The 24,817-nt window shown below is 51.0% G+C and overlaps 1 protein-coding gene across 11 annotated transcripts in view; it reads right to left on the bottom strand.

The window, feature by feature from the left end:
• The window catches only part of LOC115168705 (arginine-glutamic acid dipeptide repeats protein), a 361,211-nt gene that overhangs the window by 11,734 nt on the left and 324,660 nt on the right, over positions 1-24,817 (bottom strand). For 4 of the 11 annotated variants that reach the window (XM_029724206.1, XM_029724210.1, XM_029724211.1 and 1 more), the window contains 6 exons: positions 20,168-20,330; positions 10,439-10,531; positions 6,359-6,558; positions 3,768-3,929; positions 3,185-3,298; positions 1,384-2,837 (listed from right to left, as the gene is read on the bottom strand). In XM_029724206.1, coding sequence (XP_029580066.1) covers positions 1,384-2,837; positions 3,185-3,298; positions 3,768-3,929; positions 6,359-6,558; positions 10,439-10,531; positions 20,168-20,330 — 2,186 coding nt within the window. Of the gene's footprint in view, positions 1-1,383; positions 2,838-3,184; positions 3,299-3,767; positions 3,930-6,358; positions 6,559-10,438; positions 10,532-10,904; positions 10,909-11,235; positions 11,271-11,835; positions 11,867-11,902; positions 11,913-20,167; positions 20,331-24,817 lie in introns of those variants that run through there. The other 7 variants (XM_029724208.1, XM_029724209.1, XM_029724216.1 and 4 more) reach the window with 7 other exon arrangements.

Genomic DNA, 24,817 nt, shown 5'->3' with positions numbered 1-24,817 from the left:
ACAGACTCTCTCTCTCCCTGTGTATTAACAGACTCTCTCTCTCCCTGTGTATTAACAGACTCTCTCTCTCCCTGTGTATTAACAGACTCTCTCTCTCCCTGTGTATTAACAGACTCTCTCTCTCCTGTGTATTAACAGACTCTCTCTCTCTCTCTCTCTCTCGACCCTGGTGTTACAGACTCTCCTCTCTCTCCCCTGGGTTTAACAGACTCTCCGCTCCGCTGTGTATTACGACCCTCTCTCTCTATCTCTAGGGTTGGTGTGTATTAACAGACTCTCTCTCTACCTGTGTATTAACAGACTCTCTCTCTCTCCCTGTGTATTAACAGACTCTCTCTCTCTCCCTGTGTATTAACAGACTCTCTCTCCCTGTGTATTAACAGACTCTCTCTCTCCCTGTGTATTAACAGACTCTCTCTCTCTCTCCCTGTGTATAACAGACTCTCTCTCTCCCTGTGTATAACACCTCTCTCTCCCTGTGTATTAACAGACTCTCTCTCTCTCCCTGTGTATTAACAGACTCTCTCTCTCTCTCCCTGTGTATTAACAGACTCTCTCTCTCCCTGTGTATTAACAGACTCTCTCTCCCTGTGTATTAACAGACTCTCTCTCTCCCTGTGTATTAACAGACTCTCTCTCTCTCCCTGTGTATTAACAGACTCTCTCTCTCTCCCTGTGTATTAACAGACTCTCTCTCTCCCTGTGTATTAACAGACTCTCTCTCCCTGTGTATTAACAGACTCTCTCTCTCCCTGTGTATTAACAGACTCTCTCTCCCTGTGTATTAACATTACTATTCATTGGTGGTCTGAGAGCCACTGAAGCCCACCAGGTACTCACATTGAAGTGTGAGTACATAGTGTTCTGACAGTATGTTCTGACAGTGTGTGTGTGTTTTGACAGTGTGTGTGTGTGTTCTGACAGTGTGTGTGTGTGTTCTGACTGTGTGTGTGTTTTGACAGTGTGTGTTCTGACTGTGTGTGTGTGTTTTGACAGTGTGTGTTCTGACTGTGTGTGTGTTTTGACAGTGTGTGTGTGTTCTGACAGTGTGTGTTTTGACAGTGTGTGTGTGTGTGTGTTCTGACTGTGTGTGTGTTTTGACAGTGTGTGTGTGTTCTGACAGTGTGTGTTTTGACAGTGTGTTTTGACAGTGTGTGTGTGTGTTCTGACAGTGTGTGTGTGTTTTGACAGTGTGTGTGTGTGTGTTCTGACAGTGTGTGTGTGTTCTGACAGTGTGTGTTTTGACAGTCTGTGTGTGTTCTGACAGTGTGTGTTTTGACAGTCTGTGTGTGTGTTCTGACAGTGTGTGTGTGTGTTCTGACATTGTGTGTGTGTGTTCTGACAGTGTGTGTGTGTTTTGACAGTGTGTGTGTCAGGGCATACCGTGCTGATTGGCTGGCATGGCTGGGCGTGTTGACGATGGTAGGCTCGGGGGAGGGGCTCCGCGGAGGGGGCGGAGGGCTCTCGGGCTCCTCTGATTCGTCGAGAGGTTCCTCCTTGATGTGTACAGGCGGAACGGCGGGACCTGTGCAGGCGACGGAGGCGGTGAGGGGCATGGAGAAGGAGGAGGGAGGCTGGAGGCCTGGTGGTAGAGACGAGGACGAGGGAGGGCAGCCAGCGGAGGAGGGGGGCAGGACAGGGTTGAAGGGGTGAGGAGGGAACGGGGCCTGTTGGGATGTGTTGGGGTGGGAGGATTGCGATGGTCCGGAGAGAGGTAGAGGAGGAGGGTGGTGCTGACTGCCTCTCTCTCTCTCTGAAAGGGGGAGATTCTGAGACTGGGTGAGGACAGGGGGCTGGGCTGGTGGAGGCTGGAGCTGCTGGCCTGGGCCCTGGGGCATGAGCTGGAGGGGAGGAGGGTGGGCAGGGGGAGGGTGGTGGGTGGACAGGGAGGAGAGGGGCTTGAGGGCGGGCGGAGGGGGCAGGTTGGAGGGCATCTGGGGGAAAGGGGGCGCCGAGAGGTGTGGAGGCCCGTGTTTGTGGGACTGGGGGTCGCGGTTGGGCATGTGGGGGATGGGGGTGGTGGGAGGGGGCTTGATGTGGGGCATAGACATGGAGGGGGCATGGGGTAGGAGCTGCTCGCGGGGCGGCTGATTGGACGATCCACCCTGGGACAACGATTGGCTGGGGGGCGTGTGGACCCTGTGGGGCGGCTGCTGCAATTGGCCGAGAGGCAGTGGGGAGGGCGGGACCTGAGACTGGGGGGGGAGGGAGTGGGGGTGGGGCATATGGGAGGGGCCAACCTGAAGTGGGTGGGGAATGGATGATGGGTGGGGCTGTGGGCCGTGGAGCGCGCTAGGTAGCGACTGGGTGGAGCCTGGCAGTCCTTGGGGTGGAGCCTGAGACATCCCCTGCAGCGGAGAATGAGGCGAGGGAGAGGGCCGCCTCTGGGGGTGGATGGACACCCCTGATTGGTTGAGAGAGAGGGGGCCGCCCTGTTGGGGCATGGGAGGCGGCAGCGGAAGGAAAGTGGGGGGTGCGGAGGGAGAGGGAGAGGACACCTGGGGGACCAGTGAGGGGGCTGAGGAGGACGCGGGAGGTAACGGAGGGGTGGTGGAGCGACCACCGGAGGTCCCTGGCTGACAGGACTGGATAACCGGAGGGTGCTGCGACTGCCCCTCCCTCTCTCTCTCCCTCTCCCTCCTCTGCAGTAGGAGCAGCTGTTGCTGGGCGGAGGAGTCCGAGTCACTCTCCCCGTCTCGGGGGCTGGGGATGGAGGGCGAGGAGCTGCGGTTGTCCTGATCAATGTCTTTAGCGTCACTGCTACACTCCTCGTTGACGCTACGCCCGTCGGAGCTCTCGCCTTCGCATTCCGACGGCGAGTCGGACCGACCCAACTCCTGTGGAACAGAGAACGGAAAGACAGAAGGGAGGCGTGAATGGTTGTGCACATCTCATTACAACGGAGGCAAATTAATATACACGAAGAGAAGGATACGATTTGGTATTAGCACTATAATAACAGACCTGGAATCAGTTCTCCTCCAGGTCTTATTCATTATGATTTCAAAGGCAAAACTGATCCTACATCAGGACTACTCTAAAAGTATTTATGGCTACAGCCCCCCCCCCCCTCATTTCCATACTGCAAGCCCAGAGCAGACAGACACTATTCCTCAACCCACAACACATCTAGCTAGCTACCCGAACAGAAACTCTCTGGTATGAGACGTAGAAGCTAAGTCACCTGGGTCTTGGACTTTTTGGCGATTGTCCTGTTGTCCGTGTCCTCGGTGTCCGAGGCTCCTCCTTTCTCTCGTTGGCGTTTGGCACACTTCATAGGAGACTCCTCCTTGATCTTCTGAAGACAATCAATCAATCAATCAATCAATAATATCAGACTATTACTGTCATTTCCAATCAGACTTTCATACAGATTCACCTGGTACAGAGTCTAATGAGAGGGCATGGCTAAGGACCTAAACACTCATGATCCTGCCCTGTGAGTGATCCTGTCCTGTGAGTGATCCTGTCCTGTGAGTGATCCTGCCCTGTGAGTGATCCTGTCCTGTGAGTGATCCTGCCCTGTGAGTGCTCCTGCCCTGTGAGTGATCCTGCCCTGTGAGTGCTCCTGTCCTGTGAGTGATCCTGTCCTGTGAGTGCTCCTGTCCTGTGAGTGATCCTGCCCTGTGAGTGCTCCTGTGCTGTGAGTGCTCCTGTGTAAACACAGCGTGTGTGTGTGTGTGTGTAAACGCAGCCTCTGTCAGTGTGTCTGTAAACACAGCTTCTCTCTCTGTGTGTGTGTGTGTGTGTGTGTGTGTGTACTCTACCTTGCTGGGTTTCTTCATGGGGTCTGTCTTGCTGTCAGTGCTGTCTGTGGAGGCTGCGGAGGGGGAGGTACGGCCGCTAGACCGGAGGTCCTCATTGGTTGGAGACACTCGTCCATCAGGGCTGGCTGTCTGCTTCTTCCGGCCACTACGGAGAGTCGACATCTACACGGAGACAAGAGAGAAGCTACGTTTGTTTCCACCAAATTAACAATGTACCTTTTTCCTCCTCACTTTTTCCATTTACCGAATAAAAAAAAATCTAAAAGTTAAAATGTGAAATAATAAAATAATAAATAATCTTAAAGTTAAATTCATCGCATTTTCAACTCTACCGATTAGTTTTGTCACATAAATTGTTGAGTTAAAAAATAGCAAAATGTGTCTACACTGGTCTTGGTGCCTGCGCTCTAGCCACATGCCCCAGCTGCCCACAGGCCCAGCATCGAGTGTTGTTCCAGTCATGAGAGGCTCTGGCGGGCCCACCTCCTCTTGCAGTCCAGCTCTCAGATACAGAGATAGGTATAGCTAGAGATAGGTATAGTATATAGATAGGTATAGTATATCTCAGATATTGCGGGTAGGCTAGTCTACACAATTACATTATTATGGATAATAAGAGTGAAAATATTTTTTTTGGGGGGGGGGTCAGTCAAGCATCGATCATCATGTCACTAGAATAAGACCCTCGATATTTATTAGAAAGGAGCATCAATATCACTGCACTTTCACCCCCTGTGAAGTTCATCAGAATGTATTTCATCTGTAGACTAATAAACTGTATACTAGAGGTCGACCGGCATGGCCGATAAATTAGGGACGATTTCATAACAAATCGGTAATCGGCCTTTTTGGATGCCGATTATGGCCGATTACATTGTAATCCACGAGGAAACTGAGTGGCAGGCTGACCACCTGTTACGCAAGTGCAGCAAGGAGCCAAGGTAAATTGCTAGCTAGAATTAAACTTATCTTATAAAAAACTATCAATCTTCACATAATCACTAGTTAACTACACATGGTTGATGATATTACTAGGTTAACTAGCTTGTCCTGCGTTGCATATAATCAATGCGGTGCCTGTTGATTTATCATCGAATCACAGCCTACTTCGCCAAATGGGTGATTTAACAAGCGCATTCCCGAAAAAAGCACTGTCGTTGCACCAACGTGTACCTAACCGTAAACATCAACGCCTTTCTTAAAATCAATACACAAGTATATTTTTTTAAACCTGCATATTTAGTTAATATTGCCTGCTAACATGAATTTATTTTAACTAGGGAAATTGTCACTTCTCTTGCGTTCAGTGCAAGCAGAGTCAGGGTATATGCAGCAGTTTGGGCCTCCTGGCTCGTTACGAACTGTGTGAAGACAGTTTCTTCCTAACAAAGACCATAATTAATTTGTCCGAATTTTATATAATTAAGACATAACATTGAAGGTTGTGTAATGTAACAGGAATATTTAGACTTATGGATGCCACCCGTTAGATAAAATACAGAACGGTTCCGTATTTCACTGAAAAAATTAACATTTTGTTTTCGAAATTATAGTTTCCGGATTTGACCATATTAATGACCAAAGGCTCGTATTTCTGTGTGTTTATTATATTATAATTAAGTCTATGATTTGATATTTGATAGAGCAGTCTGACTGAGCGGTGGTAGACAGCAGCAGACTCGTAAGCATTTACTCAAACAGCACTTTACTGCGTTTGTCAGCAGCTCTTAGCAATGCTTGAAGCACAGCGCTGTTTATGACTTCAAGCCTATCAACTCCTGAGATTAGGCTGGCAATACTATAGTGCCTATTAGAACATCCAATAGTCAAAGGTATATGAAATACAAATGGTATAGAGAGAAATAGTCCTATAATTCCTATAATAACTACAACCTAAAACTTAGCTGGGAATATTGAAGACTCATGTTAAAAGGAACCACCAGCTTTCATATGTTCTCATGTTCTGAGCAAGGAACTTAAACGTTAGCTTTTTTACATGGCACATATTGCACTTTTACTTTCTTCTCCAACACGGCGTTTCAGCATTATTTAAACGAGACTAAATAGATGTTATTTATTTATTATATTAAGTTAAAATAAAAGTGTTCATTGTTCATTCAGTATTGTTGTAATTGTCCATTATTACAAACATATATAAAAAGCGGCATTGTTATTATTTTTTGTTCCTCCAATAATCATTATCGGCGTTAGGAAAAAATCATAATCGGTCGACCTCTAATGTATACTTTCAAGACGAGTCGTAGTGGGAGGACCACACGTCATCGCGTGACTCCAAGTTTACTTCGATATGATGGTTATTATATCAATATTGGCGCATAAAGACATTTCTCACATAATTTATTTTACCGTCACAAAAATATATCCCATCATGATGGAACTAACAAGTGATCTGTCTGCATTTATAAAATTATACCGAGACTTCCAGCTGTGGTGATTGTGTTGTATACAGTATGACTTTACTCGCATAAAACCTGTGGATGGAAACGTGATTATAGAGAAAGAGAGAGCACAGAGAGAGAGAAGAGAGAGACAGAAGAACGACAGAGAGAAAGCGATAGAGAGAGTCGTACCGATCCTCTGTTACGTCGGGTCTTCATGCTATGTTTCCCGCTGAGTCCATCCTCATCCTCTTTGACGGGTTTGAACATAAACGGAGGCGGGTCCACGGGCTTCTCGATGGGGGGCAGCTCGCCGTACTTCTTAAAGTGGATACGACAGTCTGTACACAACAAGATGTTCTCTCTGCCACCGTGGTGCCAGTCCTTAGAGGCTGAAAGAGACGGCAGAGACAGAGGACTCATAAACATCCCTACACACAGGGAGACAGAGGACTCATAAACATCACTACACACAGGGAGACAGAGGACTCATAAACATCACTACACACAGGGAGACAGAGGACTCATACACACAGCTATACAGGGAGACAGAGGACTCATACGCACAGCTATGCAGGGAGACAGAGGACTCATACACACAGGGAGACAGAGGACTCATACACACAGCTATACAGGGAGACAGAGGACTCATACACACAGCTATACAGGGAGGCAGAGGACTCATACACACAGGGAGACAGAGGACTCATACACATAGCTATACAGGGAGGCAGAGGACTCATAAACATCCCTACACACAGGGAGACAGAGGACTCATACACACAGCTATACAGGGAGACAGAGGACTCATACACACAGCTAGACAGGGAGACAGAGGACTCATACACACAGGGAGACAGAGGACTCACACATAGCTATACAGGGAGACCGAGGACTCATACACACAGCTATACAGGGAGACAGAGGACTCATACACACAAGGAGACAGAGGACTCATACACATAGCTATACAGGGAGACAGATGACTCATACACACAGCTAGACAGGGAGACAGAGGACTCAAACATCCCTACACACAGGGAGACAGAGAACTCATAAACATCCCTACACACAGGGAGACAGAGGACTCATACACACAGCTATACGGGGAGACAGAGGACTCATACACATCCCTACACACAGGGAGACAGAGGACTCACACACAGCTATACAGGGAGACAGAGGACTCATACACACAGGGAGACAGGTGACTCATACACACAGGGAGTCAGATGACTCATACACACAGGGAGACAGAGGACTCAAACATCACTACACACAGGGAGACAGAGGACTCATACACACAGCTATACAGGGAGACAGAGGACTCATACACACAGCTATACAGGGAGACAGAGGACTCATACACACAGGGAGACAGAGGACTCATACACATAGCTATACAGGGAGACAGATGACTCATACACACAGCTATACAGGGAGACAGAGGACTCATACACACAGGGAGACAGAGGACTCATACACATAGCTATACAGGGAGACAGATGACTCATACACACAGCTAGACAGGGAGACAGAGGACTCATAAACATCCCTACACACAGGGAGACAGAGGACTCATAAACATCCCTACACACAGGGAGACAGAGGACTCATACACACAGCTATACAGGGAGACAGAAGACTCATACGCACAGCTATACAGGGAGACAGAGGACTCATACACACAGGGAGACAGAGGACTCATACACACAGGGAGACAGAGGACTCATACACACAGCTATACAGGGAGACAGAGGACTCATACACACAGGGAGACAGAGGACTCATACACATAGCTATACAGGGAGACAGAGAACTCATACACACAGCTAGACAGGGAGACAGAGGACTCATACACACAGCTAGACAGGGAGACAGAGGACTCATACACACAGCTAGACAGGGAGGCAGAGGACTCATAAACATCCCTACACACAGGGAGACAGAGGACTCATACACACAGCTATACAGGGAGACAGAGGACTCATACACACAGCTAGACAGGGAGACAGATGACTCATACACACAGGGAGACAGAGGACTCATACACATAGCTATACAGGGAGACAGATGACTCATACACACAGCTAGACAGGGAGACAGAGGACTCAAACATCCCTACACACAGGGAGACAGAGGACTCATAAACATCCCTACACACAGGGAGACAGAGGACTCATACACACAGCTATACGGGGAGACAGAGGACTCATACACATCCCTACACACAGGGAGACAGAGGACTCACACACAGCTATACAGGGAGACAGAGGACTCATACACACAGGGAGACAGGTGACTCATACACACAGGGAGACAGATGACTCATACACACAGGGAGACAGAGGACTCAAACACACAGGGAGATAGAGGACTCAAACATCACTAACAAACAGGGAGACAGAGGACTCATACACACAGCTATACAGGGAGACAGAGGACTCATAAACATCACTACACACACGGAGACAGAGGACTCAAACATCCATACACACAGGGAGACAGAGGACTCATACACACAGCTATACAGGGAGACAGAGGACTCATACACACAGGGAGCCAGAGGACTCATACACATAGCTATACAGGGAGACAGAGGACTCATACACACAGCTATACAGGGAGACAGAGGACTCATACACACAGCTAGACAGAGGACTCATAAACATCCCTACACACAGGGAGACAGAGGACTCATACACACAGCTATACAGGGGGACAGAGGACTCATACACACAGCTAGACAGGGAGACAGAGGACTCATACACACAGGGAGACAGATGACTCACACACAGGGAGACAGAGGACTCAAACATCACTACACACAGGGAGACAGAGGACTCATAAACATCACTACACACAGGGAGACAGAGGACTCATACACACAGCTATACAGGGAGACAGGTGACTCATACACACAGGGAGACAGGTGACTTATACACATAGCTATACAGGGAGACAGAGGACTCATACACACAGGGAGACAGAGGACTCATACACACAGCTAGACAGGGAGACAGAGGACTCATACACACAGCTATACAGGGAGACAGAGGACTCATACACACAGCTATACAGGGAGACAGAGGACTCATACACACAGCTAGACAGGGAGACAGAGGACTCATACACACAGCTATACAGGGAGACAGAGGACTCATACACACAGGGAGACAGAGGAGTCATACACATCACTACACACAGGGAGACAGAGGACTCATACACACAGCTATACAGGGAGACAGAGGACTCATACACACAGCTATACAGGGGGACAGAGGACTCATACACACAGCTAGACAGGGAGACAGGTGACTCATACACACAGGGAGACAGATGACTCACACACAGGGAGACAGAGGACTCAAACATCACTACACACAGGGAGACAGAGGACTCATAAACATCACTACACACAGGGAGACAGGTGACTCATACACATAGCTATACAGGGAGACAGAGGACTCATACACACAGGGAGACAGAGGACTCATACACACAGCTATACAGGGAGACAGAGGACTCATACACACAGCTATACAGGGAGACAGAGGACTCATACACACAGCTATACAGGGAGACAGAGGACTCATACACACAGCTAGACAGGGAGACAGAGGACTCATACACACAGCTATACAGGGAGACAGAGGACTCATACACACAGGGAGACAGAGGAGTCATACACATCACTACACACAGGGAGACAGAGGACTCATACACACAGCTATACAGGGAGACAGAGGACTCATACACACAGCTAGACAGGGAGACAGAGGACTCATACACACAGCTATACAGGGAGACAGAGGACTCAAACATCACTACACACAGGGAGACAGTGGACTCATACACACAGCTATACAGGGAGACCGAGGACTCATACACACAGCTATACAGGGAGACCGGGGACTCATACACACAGCTATACAGGGAGACAGAGGACTCATACACACAGCTATACAGGGAGACAGAGGACTCATACACACAGCTAGACAGGGAGACAGAGGACTCATACACACAGCTAGACAGGGAGACAGAGGACTCATACACACAGCTAGACAGGGAGACAGAGGACTCATACACACAGCTAGACGGGAGACAGAGGACTCATACACACAGCTAGACAGGGAGACAGAGGACTCAAACAGCCCAGTCTCAGTTTAAGGTGGGATTTAAACTGATCACATACCATGAGGACTGTCACGCCAGGTCTCTGTGATGGTGTGTGTGTGTGTGTGTGGATAACACAGAGGTGATGGTACTTACTGGTGGTGAAACAGTGTCGACAGGCGTAACCTTTCAACTCCTGCTCACTGTCTTCACTGTCCAAGTCATCTTCACTGGCTGAACTCAGGTCTACTGGAGAACAGAACACACATTCTAAATAAAAAACAAGTTACCTGCAAAAGTTAGAAAAAAAATAACTTCAGCTTTAAAAATACAATGCTGTCACAGTAACAGTGGTAAGTAACAATTTATTATTAAAGGTTGATCCCTCCAACACAGTAATACAAAACTGGACCAGTTGCAAAAAAAAATAAAATACTCATTTCAAATCCCTTCCACAATAAAGTATATTTCTTCTTCCACTTACATTACAGAACTCTGAGGAGGGGGGTCTAGACGGGATGTTGACCAGGGGTGGAGGGTTAGTGTACTACTATACAGAACTCTGAGGAGGGGGGTCTAGACGGGATGTTGACGGGGGTGGAGGGTTAGTGTACTACTATACAGAACTCTGAGGAGGGGGGTCTAGACGGGATGTTGACCAGGGGTGGAGGGTTAGTGTACTACTATACAGAACTCTGAGGAGGGGGGTCTAGACGGGATGTTGACCAGGGGTGGAGGGTTAGTGTACTACTATACAGAACTCTGAGGAGGGGGGTCTAGACGGGATGTTGACGGGGGTAAAGGGTTAGTGTACCACTTACAGAACTCTGAGGAGGGGGGTCTAGACGGGATGTTGACGGGGGTGGAGTGTTAGTGTACTACTATACAGAACTCTGAGGAGGGGGGTCTAGACGGGATGTTGACGGGGGTAAAGGGTTAGTGTACTACTATACAGAACTCTGAGGAGGGGGGTCTAGACGGGATGTTGACGGGGTAAAGGGTTAGTGTACTACTTACAGAACTCTGAGGAGGGGGGGTCTAGACGGGATGTTGACGGGGTAAAGGGTTAGTGTACTACTATACAGAACTCTGAGGAGGGGGGGTCTAGACGGGATGTTGACCAGGGGTGGAGGGTTAGTGTACTACTATACAGAACTCTGAGGAGGGGGGTCTAGACGGGATGTTGACGGGGTAAAGGGTTAGTGTACTACTATACAGAACTCTGAGGAGGGGGGGTCTAGACGGGATGTTGACCAGGGGTGGAGGGTTAGTGTACTACTATACAGAACTCTGAGGGGGGGGGGTCTAGACGGGATGTTGACCAGGGGTGGAGGGTTAGTGTACTACTATACAGAACTCTGAGGAGGGGGGTCTAGACGGGATGTTGACCAGGGGTAAAGGGTTAGTGTACTACTATACAGAACTCTGAGGAGGGGGGGTCTAGACGGGATGTTGACCAGGGGTGGAGGGTTAGTGTACTACTTACAGAACTCTGAGGAGGGTGGTCTAGACGGGATGTTGACCAGGGGTGGAGGGTTAGTGTACTACTATACAGAACTCTGAGGAGGGGGGTCTAGACGGGATGTTGACCAGGGGTGGAGGGTTAGTGTACTACTATACAGAACTCTGAGGAGGGTGGTCTAGACGGGATGTTGACCAGGGGTGGAGGGTTAGTGTACTACTATACAGAACTCTGAGGAGGGGGGTCTAGACGGGATGTTGACCAGGGGTAAAGGGTTAGTGTACTACTATACAGAACTCTGAGGAGGGGGGTCTAGACGGGATGTTGACCAGGGGTGGAGGGTTAGTGTACTACTATACAGAACTCTGAGGAGGGGGGTCTAGACGGGATGTTGACCAGGGGTGGAGGGTTAGTGTACTACTATACAGAACTCTGAGGAGGGGGGTCTAGACGGGATGTTGACCAGGGGTGGAGGGTTAGTGTACTACTATACAGAACTCTGAGGAGGGGGGTCTAGACGGGATGTTGACCAGGGGTGGAGGGTTAGTGTACCACTATACAGAACTCTGAGGAGGGGGGTCTAGACGGGATGTTGACCAGGGGTAAAGGGTTAGTGTACTACTATACAGAACTCTGAGGAGGGGGGTCTAGACGGGATGTTGACCAGGGGTGGAGGGTTAGTGTACTACTATACAGAACTCTGAGGAGGGGGGTCTAGACGGGATGTTGACCAGGGGTGGAGGGTTAGTGTACTACTATACAGAACTCTGAGGAGGGGGGTCTAGACGGGATGTTGACGGGGGTAAAGGGTTAGTGTACTACTATACAGAACTCTGAGGAGGGGGGTCTAGACGGGATGTTGACCAGGGGTGGAGGGTTAGTGTACTACTATACAGAACTCTGAGGAGGGGGGTCTAGACGGGATGTTGACCAGGGGTGGAGGGTTAGTGTACTACTATACAGAACTCTGAGGAGGGGGGGTCTAGACGGGATGTTGACCAGGGGTGGAGGGTTAGTGTACTACTTACAGAACTCTGAGGAGGGGGGGTCTAGACGGGATGTTGACCAGGGGTGGAGGGTTAGTGTACTACTTACAGAACTCTGAGGAGGGTGGTCTAGACGGGATGTTGACCAGGGGTGGAGGGTTAGTGTACTACTATACAGAACTCTGAGGAGGGGGGTCTAGACGGGATGTTGACCAGGGGTGGAGGGTTAGTGTACTACTATACAGAACTCTGAGGAGGGTGGTCTAGACGGGATGTTGACCAGGGGTGGAGGGTTAGTGTACTACTATACAGAACTCTGAGGAGGGGGGTCTAGACGGGATGTTGACCAGGGGTGGAGGGTTAGTGTACTACTATACAGAACTCTGAGGAGGGGGGTCTAGACGGGATGTTGACCAGGGGTAAAGGGTTAGTGTACTACTATACAGAACTCTGAGGAGGGGGGGTCTAGACGGGATGTTGACCAGGGGTGGAGGGTTAGTGTACTACTATACAGAACTCTGAGGAGGGGGGTCTAGACGGGATGTTGACCAGGGGTGGAGGGTTAGTGTACTACTATACAGAACTCTGAGGAGGGGGGGTCTAGACGGGATGTTGACGGGGGTGGAGGGTTAGTGTACTACTATACAGAACTCTGAGGAGGGGGGTCTAGACGGGATGTTGACCAGGGGTAAAGGGTTAGTGTACTACTATACAGAACTCTGAGGAGGGGGGGTCTAGACGGGATGTTGACGGGGGTGGAGGGTTAGTGTACTACTATACAGAACTCTGAGGAGGGGGGGTCTAGACGGGATGTTGACGGGGGTAAAGGGTTAGTGTACTACTATACAGAACTCTGAGGAGGGGGGTCTAGACGGGATGTTGACGGGGGTAAAGGGTTAGTGTACTACTATACAGAACTCTGAGGAGGGGGGTCTAGACGGGATGTTGACCAGGGGTGGAGGGTTAGTGTACTACTTACAGAACTCTGAGGAGGGGGGTCTAGACGGGATGTTGACCAGGGGTGGAGGGTTAGTGTACCACTTACAGAACTCTGAGGAGGGGGGTCTAGACGGGATGTTGACCAGGGGTGGAGGGTTAGTGTACTACTATACAGAACTCTGAGGAGGGGGGTCTAGACGGGATGTTGACCAGGGGTAAAGGGTTAGTGTACTTCTTACAGAACTCTGAGGAGGGGGGTCTAGACGGGATGTTGACCAGGGGTGGAGGGTTAGTGTACCACTTACAGAACTCTGAGGAGGGGGGTCTAGACGGGATGTTGACCAGGGGTGGAGGGTTAGTGTACTACTATACAGAACTCTGAGGAGGGTGGTCTAGACGGGATGTTGACCAGGGGTGGAGGGTTAGTGTACTACTTACAGAACTCTGAGGAGGGGGGTCTAGACGGGATGTTGACCAGGGGTGGAGGGTTAGTGTACTACTATACAGAACTCTGAGGAGGGTGGTCTAGACGGGATGTTGACCAGGGGTGGAGGGTTAGTGTACCACTTACAGAACTCTGAGGAGGGGGGTCTAGACGGGATGTTGACCAGGGGTGGAGGGTTAGTGTACTACTTACAGAACTCTGAGGAGGGGGGTCTAGACGGGATGTTGACGGGGGTGGAGGGTTAGTGTACTACTATACAGAACTCTGAGGAGGGGGGTCTAGACGGGATGTTGACCAGGGGTAAAGGGTTAGTGTACTACTATACAGAACTCTGAGGAGGGGGGTCTAGACGGGATGTTGACCAGGGGTAAAGGGTTAGTGTACTACTATACAGAACTCTGAGGAGGGGGGTCTAGACGGGATGTTGACGGGGGTAAAGGGTTAGTGTACTACTATACAGAACTCTGAGGAGGGGGGTCTAGACGGGATGTTGACCAGGGGTGGAGGGTTAGTGTACTACTTACAGAACTCTGAGGAGGGTGGTCTAGACGGGATGTTGACCAGGGGTGGAGGGTTAGTGTACTACTATACAGAACTCTGAGGAGGGGGGGTCTAGACGGGATGTTGACCAGGGGTGGAGGGTTAGTGTACTACTATACAGAACTCTGAGGAGGGGGGGTCTAGACGGGATGTTGACCAGGGGTGGAGGGTTAGTGTACTACTATACAGAACTCTGAGGAGGGGGGTCTAGACGGGATGTTGACCAGGGGTGGAGGGTTAGTGTACTACTTACAGAACTCTGAGGAGGGGGGGTCTAGACGGGATGTTGACCAGGGGTAAAGGGTTAGTGTACTACTATACAGAACTCTGAGGAGGGGGGTCTAGACGGGATGTTGACCAGGGGTGGAGGGTTAGTGTACTACTATACAGAACTCTGAGGAGGGGGGTCTAGACGGGATGTTGACCAGGGGTAAAGGGTTAGTGTACTACTTACAGAACTCTGAGGAGGGGGGTCTAGACGGGATGTTGACCAGGGGTGGAGGGTTAGTGTACTACTTACAGAACTCTGAGGAGGGGGGGTCTAGACGGGATGTTGACCAGGGGTAAAGGGTTAGTGTACTACTATACAGAACTCTGAGGAGGGGGGTCTAGACGGGATGTTGACCAGGGGTGGAGGGTTAGTGTACTACTATACAGAACTCTGAGGAGGGTGGTCTAGACGGGATGTTGACCAGGGGTGGAGGGTTAGTGTACCACTTACAGAACTCTGAGGAGGGGGGTCTAGACGGGATGTTGACCAGGGGTGGAGGGTTAGTGTACTACTTACAGAACTCTGAGGAGGGGGGTCTAGACGGGATGTTGACGGGGGTGGAGGGTTAGTGTACTACTATACAGAACTCTGAGGAGGGTGGTCTAGACGGGATGTTGACCAGGGGTGGAGGGTTAGTGTACTACTATACAGAACTCTGAGGAGGGGGGTCTAGACGGGATGTTGACCAGGGGTGGAGGGTTAGTGTACTACTATACAGAACTCTGAGGAGGGGGGTCTAGACGGGATGTTGACCAGGGGTGGAGGGTTAGTGTACTACTATACAGAACTCTGAGGAGGGGGGTCTAGACGGGATGTTGACCAGGGGTGGAGGGTTAGTGTACTACTATACAGAACTCTGAGGAGGGGGGTCTAGACGGGATGTTGACCAGGGGTAAAGGGTTAGTGTACTACTATACAGAACTCTGAGGAGGGGGGTCTAGACGGGATGTTGACCAGGGGTGGAGGGTTAGTGTACTACTATACAGAACTCTGAGGAGGGGGGTCTAGACGGGATGTTGACCAGGGGTGGAGGGTTAGTGTACTACTATACAGAACTCTGAGGAGGGGGGTCTAGACGGGATGTTGACCAGGGGTAAAGGGTTAGTGTACTACTATACAGAACTCTGAGGAGGGGGGTCTAGACGGGATGTTGACCAGGGGTGGAGGGTTAGTGTACTACTATACAGAACTCTGAGGAGGGGGGTCTAGACGGGATGTTGACCAGGGGTGGAGGGTTAGTGTACTACTATACAGAACTCTGAGGAGGGGGGGTCTAGACGGGATGTTGACCAGGGGTAAAGGGTTAGTGTACTACTATACAGAACTCTGAGGAGGGGGGGTCTAGACGGGATGTTGACCAGGGGTGGAGGGTTAGTGTACTACTATACAGAACTCTGAGGAGGGTGGTCTAGACGGGATGTTGACCAGGGGTGGAGGGTTAGTGTACTACTATACAGAACTCTGAGGAGGGGGGTCTAGACGGGATGTTGACCAGGGGTGGAGGGTTAGTGTACTACTATACAGAACTCTGAGGAGGGGGGTCTAGACGGGATGTTGACGGGGGTGGAGGGTTAGTGTACTACTATACAGAACTCTGAGGAGGGGGGTCTAGACGGGATGTTGACCAGGGGTGGAGGGTTAGTGTACTACTATACAGAACTCTGAGGAGGGGGGTCTAGACGGGATGTTGACGGGGGTGGAGGGTTAGTGTACTACTATACAGAACTCTGAGGAGGGGGGGTCTAGACGGGATGTTGACCAGGGGTAAAGGGTTAGTGTACTACTATACAGAACTCTGAGGAGGGGGGTCTAGACGGGATGTTGACCAGGGGTGGAGGGTTAGTGTACCACTTACAGAACTCTGAGGAGGGGGGGTCTAGACGGGATGTTGACCAGGGGTGGAGGGTTAGTGTACTACTATACAGAACTCTGAGGAGGGGGGTCTAGACGGGATGTTGACCAGGGGTGGAGGGTTAGTGTACTACTATACAGAACTCTGAGGAGGGGGGTCTAGACGGGATGTTGACCAGGGGTAAAGGGTTAGTGTACTACTATACAGAACTCTGAGGAGGGGGGTCTAGACGGGATGTTGACCAGGGGTGGAGGGTTAGTGTACTACTATACAGAACTCTGAGGAGGGGGGTCTAGACGGGATGTTGACCAGGGGTGGAGGGTTAGTGTACTACTATACAGAACTCTGAGGAGGGGGGGTCTAGACGGGATGTTGACGGGGGTGGAGGGTTAGTGTACTACTATACAGAACTCTGAGGAGGGGGGTCTAGACGGGATGTTGACCAGGGGTGGAGGGTTAGTGTACTACTATACAGAACTCTGAGGAGGGGGGTCTAGACGGGATGTTGACGGGGGTAAAGGGTTAGTGTACTACTTACAGAACTCTGAGGAGGGGGGTCTAGACGGGATGTTGACCAGGGGTGGAGGGTTAGTGTACTACTATACAGAACTCTGAGGAGGGGGGTCTAGACGGGATGTTGACCAGGGGTGGAGGGTTAGTGTACTACTATACAGAACTCTGAGGAGGGGGGTCTAGACGGGATGTTGACGGGGGTAAAGGGTTAGTGTACTACTATACAGAACTCTGAGGAGGGGGGTCTAGACGGGATGTTGACCAGGGGTAAAGGGTTAGTGTACTACTATACAGAACTCTGAGGAGGGGGGTCTAGACGGGATGTTGACCAGGGGTGGAGGGTTAGTGTACTACTATACAGAACTCTGAGGGGGGGGGTCTAGACGGGATGTTGACCAGGGGTAAAGGGTTAGTGTACTACTATACAGAACTCTGAGGAGGGGGGTCTAGACGGGATGTTGACCAGGGGTGGAGGGTTAGTGTACTACTATACAGAACTCTGAGGAGGGGGGGTCTAGACGGGATGTTGACGGGGGTAAAGGGTTAGTGTACTACTATACAGAACTCTGAGGAGGGGGGTCTAGACGGGATGTTGACGGGGGTAAAGGGTTAGTGTACTACTATACAGAACTCTGAGGAGGGGGGGTCTAGACGGGATGTTGACGGGGGTAAAGGGTTAGTGTACTACTATACAGAACTCTGAGGAGGGTGGTCTAGACGGGATGTTGACCAGGGGTGGAGGGTTAGTGTACTACTTACAGAACTCTGAGGAGGGGGGTCTAGACGGGATGTTGACCAGGGGTGGAGGGTTAGTGTACCACTTACAGAACTCTGAGGAGGGGGGTCTAGACGGGATGTTGACCAGGGGTGGAGGGTTAGTGTACCACTTACAGAACTCTGAGGAGGGGGGTCTAGACGGGATGTTGACCAGGGGTGGAGGGTTAGTGTACTACTTACAGAACTCTGAGGAGGGGGGTCTAGACGGGATGTTGACCAGGGGTGGAGGGTTAGTGTACCACTTACAGAACTCTGAGGAGGGGGGTCTAGACGGGATGTTGACGGGGGTAAAGGGTTAGTGTACTACTATACAGAACTCTGAGGAGGGGGGTCTAGACGGGATGTTGACGGGGGTAAAGGGTTAGTGTACTACTATACAGAACTCTGAGGAGGGGGGTCTAGACGGGATGTTGACGGGGGTAAAGGGTTAGTGTACCACTTACAGAACTCTGAGGAGGGGGGTCTAGACGGGATGTTGACCAGGGGTGGAGGGTTAGTGTACTACTATACAGAACTCTGAGGAGGGGGGTCTAGACGGGATGTTGACGGGGGTAAAGGGTTAGTGTACCACTTACAGAACTCTGAGGAGGGGGGTCTAGACGGGATGTTGACCAGGGGTGGAGGGTTAGTGTACCACTTACAGAACTCTGAGGAGGGGGGTCTAGACGGGATGTTGACCAGGGGTGGAGGGTTAGTGTACCACTTACAGAACTCTGAGGAGGGGGGTCTAGACGGGATGTTGACCAGGGGTGGAGGGTTAGTGTACCACTTACAGAACTCTGAGGAGGGGGGTCTAGACGGGATGTTGACGGGGGTAAAGGGTTAGTGTACTACTATACAGAACTCTGAGGAGGGGGGTCTAGACGGGATGTTGACCAGGGGTGGAGGGTTAGTGTACTACTTACAGAACTCTGAGGAGGGGGGTCTAGACGGGATGTTGACCAGGGGTGGAGGGTTAGTGTACCACTTACAGAACTCTGAGGAGGGGGGTCTAGACGGGATGTTGACCAGGGGTGGAGGGTTAGTGTACTACTTACAGAACTCTGAGGAGGGGGGTCTAGACGGGATGTTGACCAGGGGTGGAGGGTTAGTGTACTACTTACAGAACTCTGAGGAGGGGGGTCTAGACGGGATGTTGACCAGGGGTGGAGGGTTAGTGTACTACTTACAGAACTCTGAGGAGGGGGGTCTAGACGGGATGTTGACCAGGGGTGGAGGGTTAGTGTACCACTTACAGAACTCTGAGGAGGGGGGTCTAGACGGGATGTTGACCAGGGGTGGAGGGTTAGTGTACCACTTACAGAACTCTGAGGAGGGGGGTCTAGACGGGATGTTGACCAGGGGTGGAGGGTTAGTGTACTACTATACAGAACTCTGAGGAGGGGGGTCTAGACGGGATGTTGACCAGGGGTGGAGGGTTAGTGTACTACTATACAGAACTCTGAGGAGGGGGGTCTAGACGGGATGTTGACGGGGGTAAAGGGTTAGTGTACTACTTACAGAACTCTGAGGAGGGGGGTCTAGACGGGATGTTGACCAGGGGTAAAGGGTTAGTGTACTACTATACAGAACTCTGAGGAGGGGGGTCTAGACGGGATGTTGACCAGGGGTGGAGGGTTAGTGTACTACTATACAGAACTCTGAGGAGGGGGGTCTAGACGGGATGTTGACCAGGGGTGGAGGGTTAGTGTACTACTATACAGAACTCTGAGGAGGGGGGTCTAGACGGGATGTTGACGGGGGTAAAGGGTTAGTGTACTACTATACAGAACTCTGAGGAGGGGGGTCTAGACGGGATGTTGACCAGGGGTAAAGGGTTAGTGTACTACTATACAGAACTCTGAGGAGGGGGGTCTAGACGGGATGTTGACCAGGGGTGGAGGGTTAGTGTACTACTATACAGAACTCTGAGGAGGGGGGTCTAGACGGGATGTTGACCAGGGGTAAAGGGTTAGTGTACTACTATACAGAACTCTGAGGAGGGGGGTCTAGACGGGATGTTGACCAGGGGTGGAGGGTTAGTGTACTACTATACAGAACTCTGAGGAGGGGGGTCTAGACGGGATGTTGACGGGGGTAAAGGGTTAGTGTACTACTTACAGAACTCTGAGGAGGGGGGTCTAGACGGGATGTTGACGGGGGTCGAGGCGGTACGAGTCTTGATGCGTCGGAACACAGGCTGGCGACGGTGTCTACGGTGGGCCCTGGACGACGCTGCTTCAGGAGTCTTCTTCCAGTAGTAGTAGAAGGTTATCAACTCACCCTGCAAGGTAGACATGGGAGAGGGAGGATGAGAGCAGGACCTCTGACAGCAGGACCTCTGACAACAGGACCTCTGACAGCAGGACCACTGACAGCAGGACCACTGACAGCAGGACCACTGACAGCAGGACAGCAGGACCACTGACAGCAGGACCTCTGACAGCAGGACCACTGACAGCAGGACCACTGACAGCAGGACCACTGACAGCAGGACCACTGACAGCAGGACAGCAGGACCACTGACAGCAGGACCTCTGACAGCAGGACCACTGACAGCAGGACCACTGACAGCAGGACAGCAGGACCACTGACAGCAGGACCTCTGACAGCAGGACCACTGACAGCAGGACAGCAGGAATCTCTGACAGCAGGACCTCTGACAGCAGGACCTCTGACAGCAGGACCACTGACAGCAGGACAGCAGGACCTCTGACAGCAGGACCTCTAACAGCAGGACAGCAGGACCACTGACAGCAGGACCTCTGACAGCAGGACCACTGACAGCAGGACAGCAGGAATCTCTGACAGCAGGACCTCTGACAGCAGGACAGCAGGACCTCTGACAGCAGGACCTCTGACAGCAGGACCACTGACAGCAGGACCTCTGACAGCAGGACCACTGACAGCAGGACCTCTGACAGCAGGACCACTGACAGCAGGACCACTGACAGCAGGACCACTGAGAGCAGGACAGCAGGACCACTGAGAGCAGGACCACTGACAGCAGGACCACTGACAGCAGGACAGCAGGACCACTGACAGCAGGACCTCTGACAGCAGGACCACTGACAGCAGGACCACTGACAGCAGGACAGCAGGACCTCTGACAGCAGGACCACTGACAGCAGGACAGCAGGACCACTGACAGCAGGACAGCAGGACCACTGACAGCAGGACCACTGACATGTTCACCTGTAGGCACCAGTTGAATGAAAACACACACAATGAGTCTCCAATTCTGTGTTGTAACTGAAGAACTAATTACTAAGCAAGTAAAGAGGGGATAGACCAGTTTCATAAATTAAGAAATTAACCAAACAAAAATGTTATTTTTTGATGACTCCAGGACACTGAGTCCATGACTCCAGGTCACTGAGACCATGACTCCAGGTCACTGAGACCATGACTACAGGTCACTTAGGCCATAACTCCAGGTCACTGAGTCCATGACTCCAGGTCACTGAGACCATGACTCCAGGTCACTGAGACCATGACTACAGGTCACTTAGGACATAACTCCAGGTCACTGAGACCATAACTCCAGGTCACTGAGACCATGACTCCAGGTCACTGAGACCATGACTCCAGGTCACTGAGACCATGACTCCAGGTCACTGAGGCCATAACTCCAGGTCACTGAGACCATGACTCCAGGTCACTGAGGCCATAACTCCAGGTCACTGAGACCATGACTCCAGGTCACTGAGGTCATAACTCCAGGTCACTGAGACCATGACTCCAGGCCACTGAGACCATGACTCCAGGTCACTGAGACCATAACTCCAGGTCACTGAGGCCATAACTCCAGGTCACTGAGTCCATAACTCCAGGTCACTGAGACCATGACTCCAGGTCACTGAGACCATGACTCCAGGTCACTGAGACCATAACTCCAGGTCACTGAGTCCATAACTCCAGGTCACTGAGGCCATCACTCCAGGACACTGAGTCCATGACTCCAGGTCACGGAGTCCATGACTCCAGGTCACTGAGACCATGACTCCAGGTCACTGAGACCATGACTCCAGGTCACTGAGACCATAACTCCAGGTCACTGAGACCATAACTCCAGGCCACTGAGACCATAACTCCAGGTCACTGAGACCATAACTCCAGGTCACTGAGACCATAACTCCAGGTCACTGAGACCATAACTCCAGGTCACTGAGACCATAACTCCAGGTCACTGAGACCATAACTCCAGGTCACTGAGACCGTGACTCCAGGTCACTGAGTCCATGACTCCAGGCCAGGTTTAGCTAGTAGCCAGGTACGTTTGTGCTGCTGCTGTGGTAATGTTTGTCCATCCCAGGATTAAACAGGAAGGCTGGAAAGCCGGGAGGCTGGCAGGCTGAATGCTGGGCTATTAGGAGCAGGGCTGCTAGGGCTGCCTGGGTGGCAGGCAGCTCAATGGGAACAAAAGAACACGTCAAGGAGAGCTTTGCTGTTACAAATAGGGAGTGAAATGGTTCCTCGCCCTGCCGGCTGGGGGAGTCAATTGAACTTTAATCAAACATTCAGAGCCTGGGCTGTGTGTATTATTCTCAGTGTGTGTGTGTGTGTGTGTGTGTGTGTGTGTGTGTGTGTGTGTCCATGTTAGAGCTGCCAGAGAGAGAGTGAAACAGGGAGTGGAAACCCGTTGCACAAAAGGGCCGGACGTAAATCAATGGCGGAGTGAAAACATTAACACACACTCTTTACTGAGGGAGGCTGTCTGGCCACATTAACACACACTCTTTACTGAGGGAGGCTGTCTGGCCACATTAACACACACTCTTTACTGAGGGAGGCTGTCTGGCCACATTAACACACACTCTTTACTGAGGGAGGCTGTCTGGCCACATTAACACACACTCTTTACTGAGGGAGGCTGTCTGGCCACATTAACACACACTCTTTAGTGTGAGGCAGGCTGTCTGGCCACATTAACACACACTCTTTACTGAGGGAGGCTGTCTGGCCACATTAACTAGTCCTCTTTACTGAGGCAGGCTGTCTGGCCACAGTAACTAGTCCTCTTTACTGAGGGAGGCTGTCTGGCCACATTAACACACACTCTTTACTGAGGGAGGCTGTCTGGCCACATTAACACACACTCTTTACTGAGGGAGGCTGTCTGGCCACATTAACACACACTCTTTAGTGAGGGAGGCTGTCTGGCCACATTAACACACACTCTTAACTGAGGGAGGCTGTCTGGCCACATTAACACACACTCTTTACTGAGGGAGGCTGTCTGGCCACATTAACACACACTCTTTAGTGAGGGAGGCTGTCTGGCCACATTAACACACACTCTTTACTGAGGGAGGCTGTCTGGCCACATTAACACACACTCTTTAGTGTGAGGCAGGCTGTCTGGCCACAGTAACTAGTCCTCTTTACTGAGGGAGGCTGTCTGGCCACAGTAACTAGTCCTCTTTACTGAGGGAGGCTGTCTGGCCACAGTAACTAGTCCTCTTTACTGAGGGAGGCTGTCTGGCCACAGTAACTAGTCCTCTTTACTGAGGGAGGCTGTCTGGCCACAGTAACTAGTCCTCTTTACTGAGGGAGGCTGTCTGGCCACAGTAACTAGTCCTCTTTACTGAGGGAGGCTGTCTGGCCACAGTAACTAGTCCTCTTTACTGAGGGAGGCTGTCTGGCCACAGTAACACACACTCTTTACTGAGGGAGGCTGTCTGGCCACATTAACACACACTCTTTACTGAGGGAGGCTGTCTGGCCACATTAACACACACTCTTTACTGAGGGAGGCTGTCTGGCCACATTAACACACACTCTTTACTGAGGGAGGCTGTCTGGCCACATTAACACACACTCTTTAGTGAGGGAGGCTGTCTGGCCACATTAACACACACTCTTAACTGAGGGAGGCTGTCTGGCCACATTAACACACACTCTTTACTGAGGGAGGCTGTCTGGCCACATTAACACACACTCTTTAGTGAGGGAGGCTGTCTGGCCACATTAACACACACTCTTTACTGAGGGAGGCTGTCTGGCCACATTAACACACACTCTTTAGTGTGAGGCAGGCTGTCTGGCCACAGTAACTAGTCCTCTTTACTGAGGGAGGCTGTCTGGCCACAGTAACTAGTCCTCTTTACTGAGGGAGGCTGTCTGGCCACAGTAACTAGTCCTCTTTACTGAGGGAGGCTGTCTGGCCACAGTAACTAGTCCTCTTTACTGAGGGAGGCTGTCTGGCCACATTAACTAGTGCTCTTTACTGAGGGAGGCTGTCTGGCCACAGTAACTAGTCCTCTTTACTGAGGGAGGCTGTCTGGCCACAGTAACTAGTCCTCTTTACTGAGGGAGGCTGTCTGGCCACAGTAACTAGTCCTCTTTACTGAGGGAGGCTGTCTGGCCACATTAACTAGTCCTCTTTACTGAGGGAGGCTGTCTGGCCACAGTAACTAGTCCTCTTTACTGAGGGAGGCTGTCTGGCCACAGTAACTAGTCCTCTTTACTGAGGGAGGCTGTCTGGCCACAGTAACTAGTCCTCTTTACTGAGGGAGGCTGTCTGGCCACAGTAACTAGTCCTCTTTACTGAGGGAGGCTGTCTGGCCACAGTAACTAGTGCTCTTTACTGAGGGAGGCTGTCTGGCCACAGTAACTAGTCCTCTTTACTGAGGGAGGCTGTCTGGCCACAGTAACTAGTCCTCTTTACTGAGGGAGGCTGTCTGGCCACAGTAACTAGTCCTCTTTACTGAGGGAGGCTGTCTGGCCACATTAACTAGTCCTCTTTACTGAGGGAGGCTGTCTGGCCAC

Source organism: Salmo trutta, chromosome 30 (genome assembly GCF_901001165.1).
Source record: "Salmo trutta chromosome 30, fSalTru1.1, whole genome shotgun sequence".
In the NCBI taxonomy this organism is placed as follows: domain Eukaryota; kingdom Metazoa; phylum Chordata; class Actinopteri; order Salmoniformes; family Salmonidae; genus Salmo; species Salmo trutta.
This window is presented reverse-complemented; position numbering and strand designations above follow the sequence as displayed.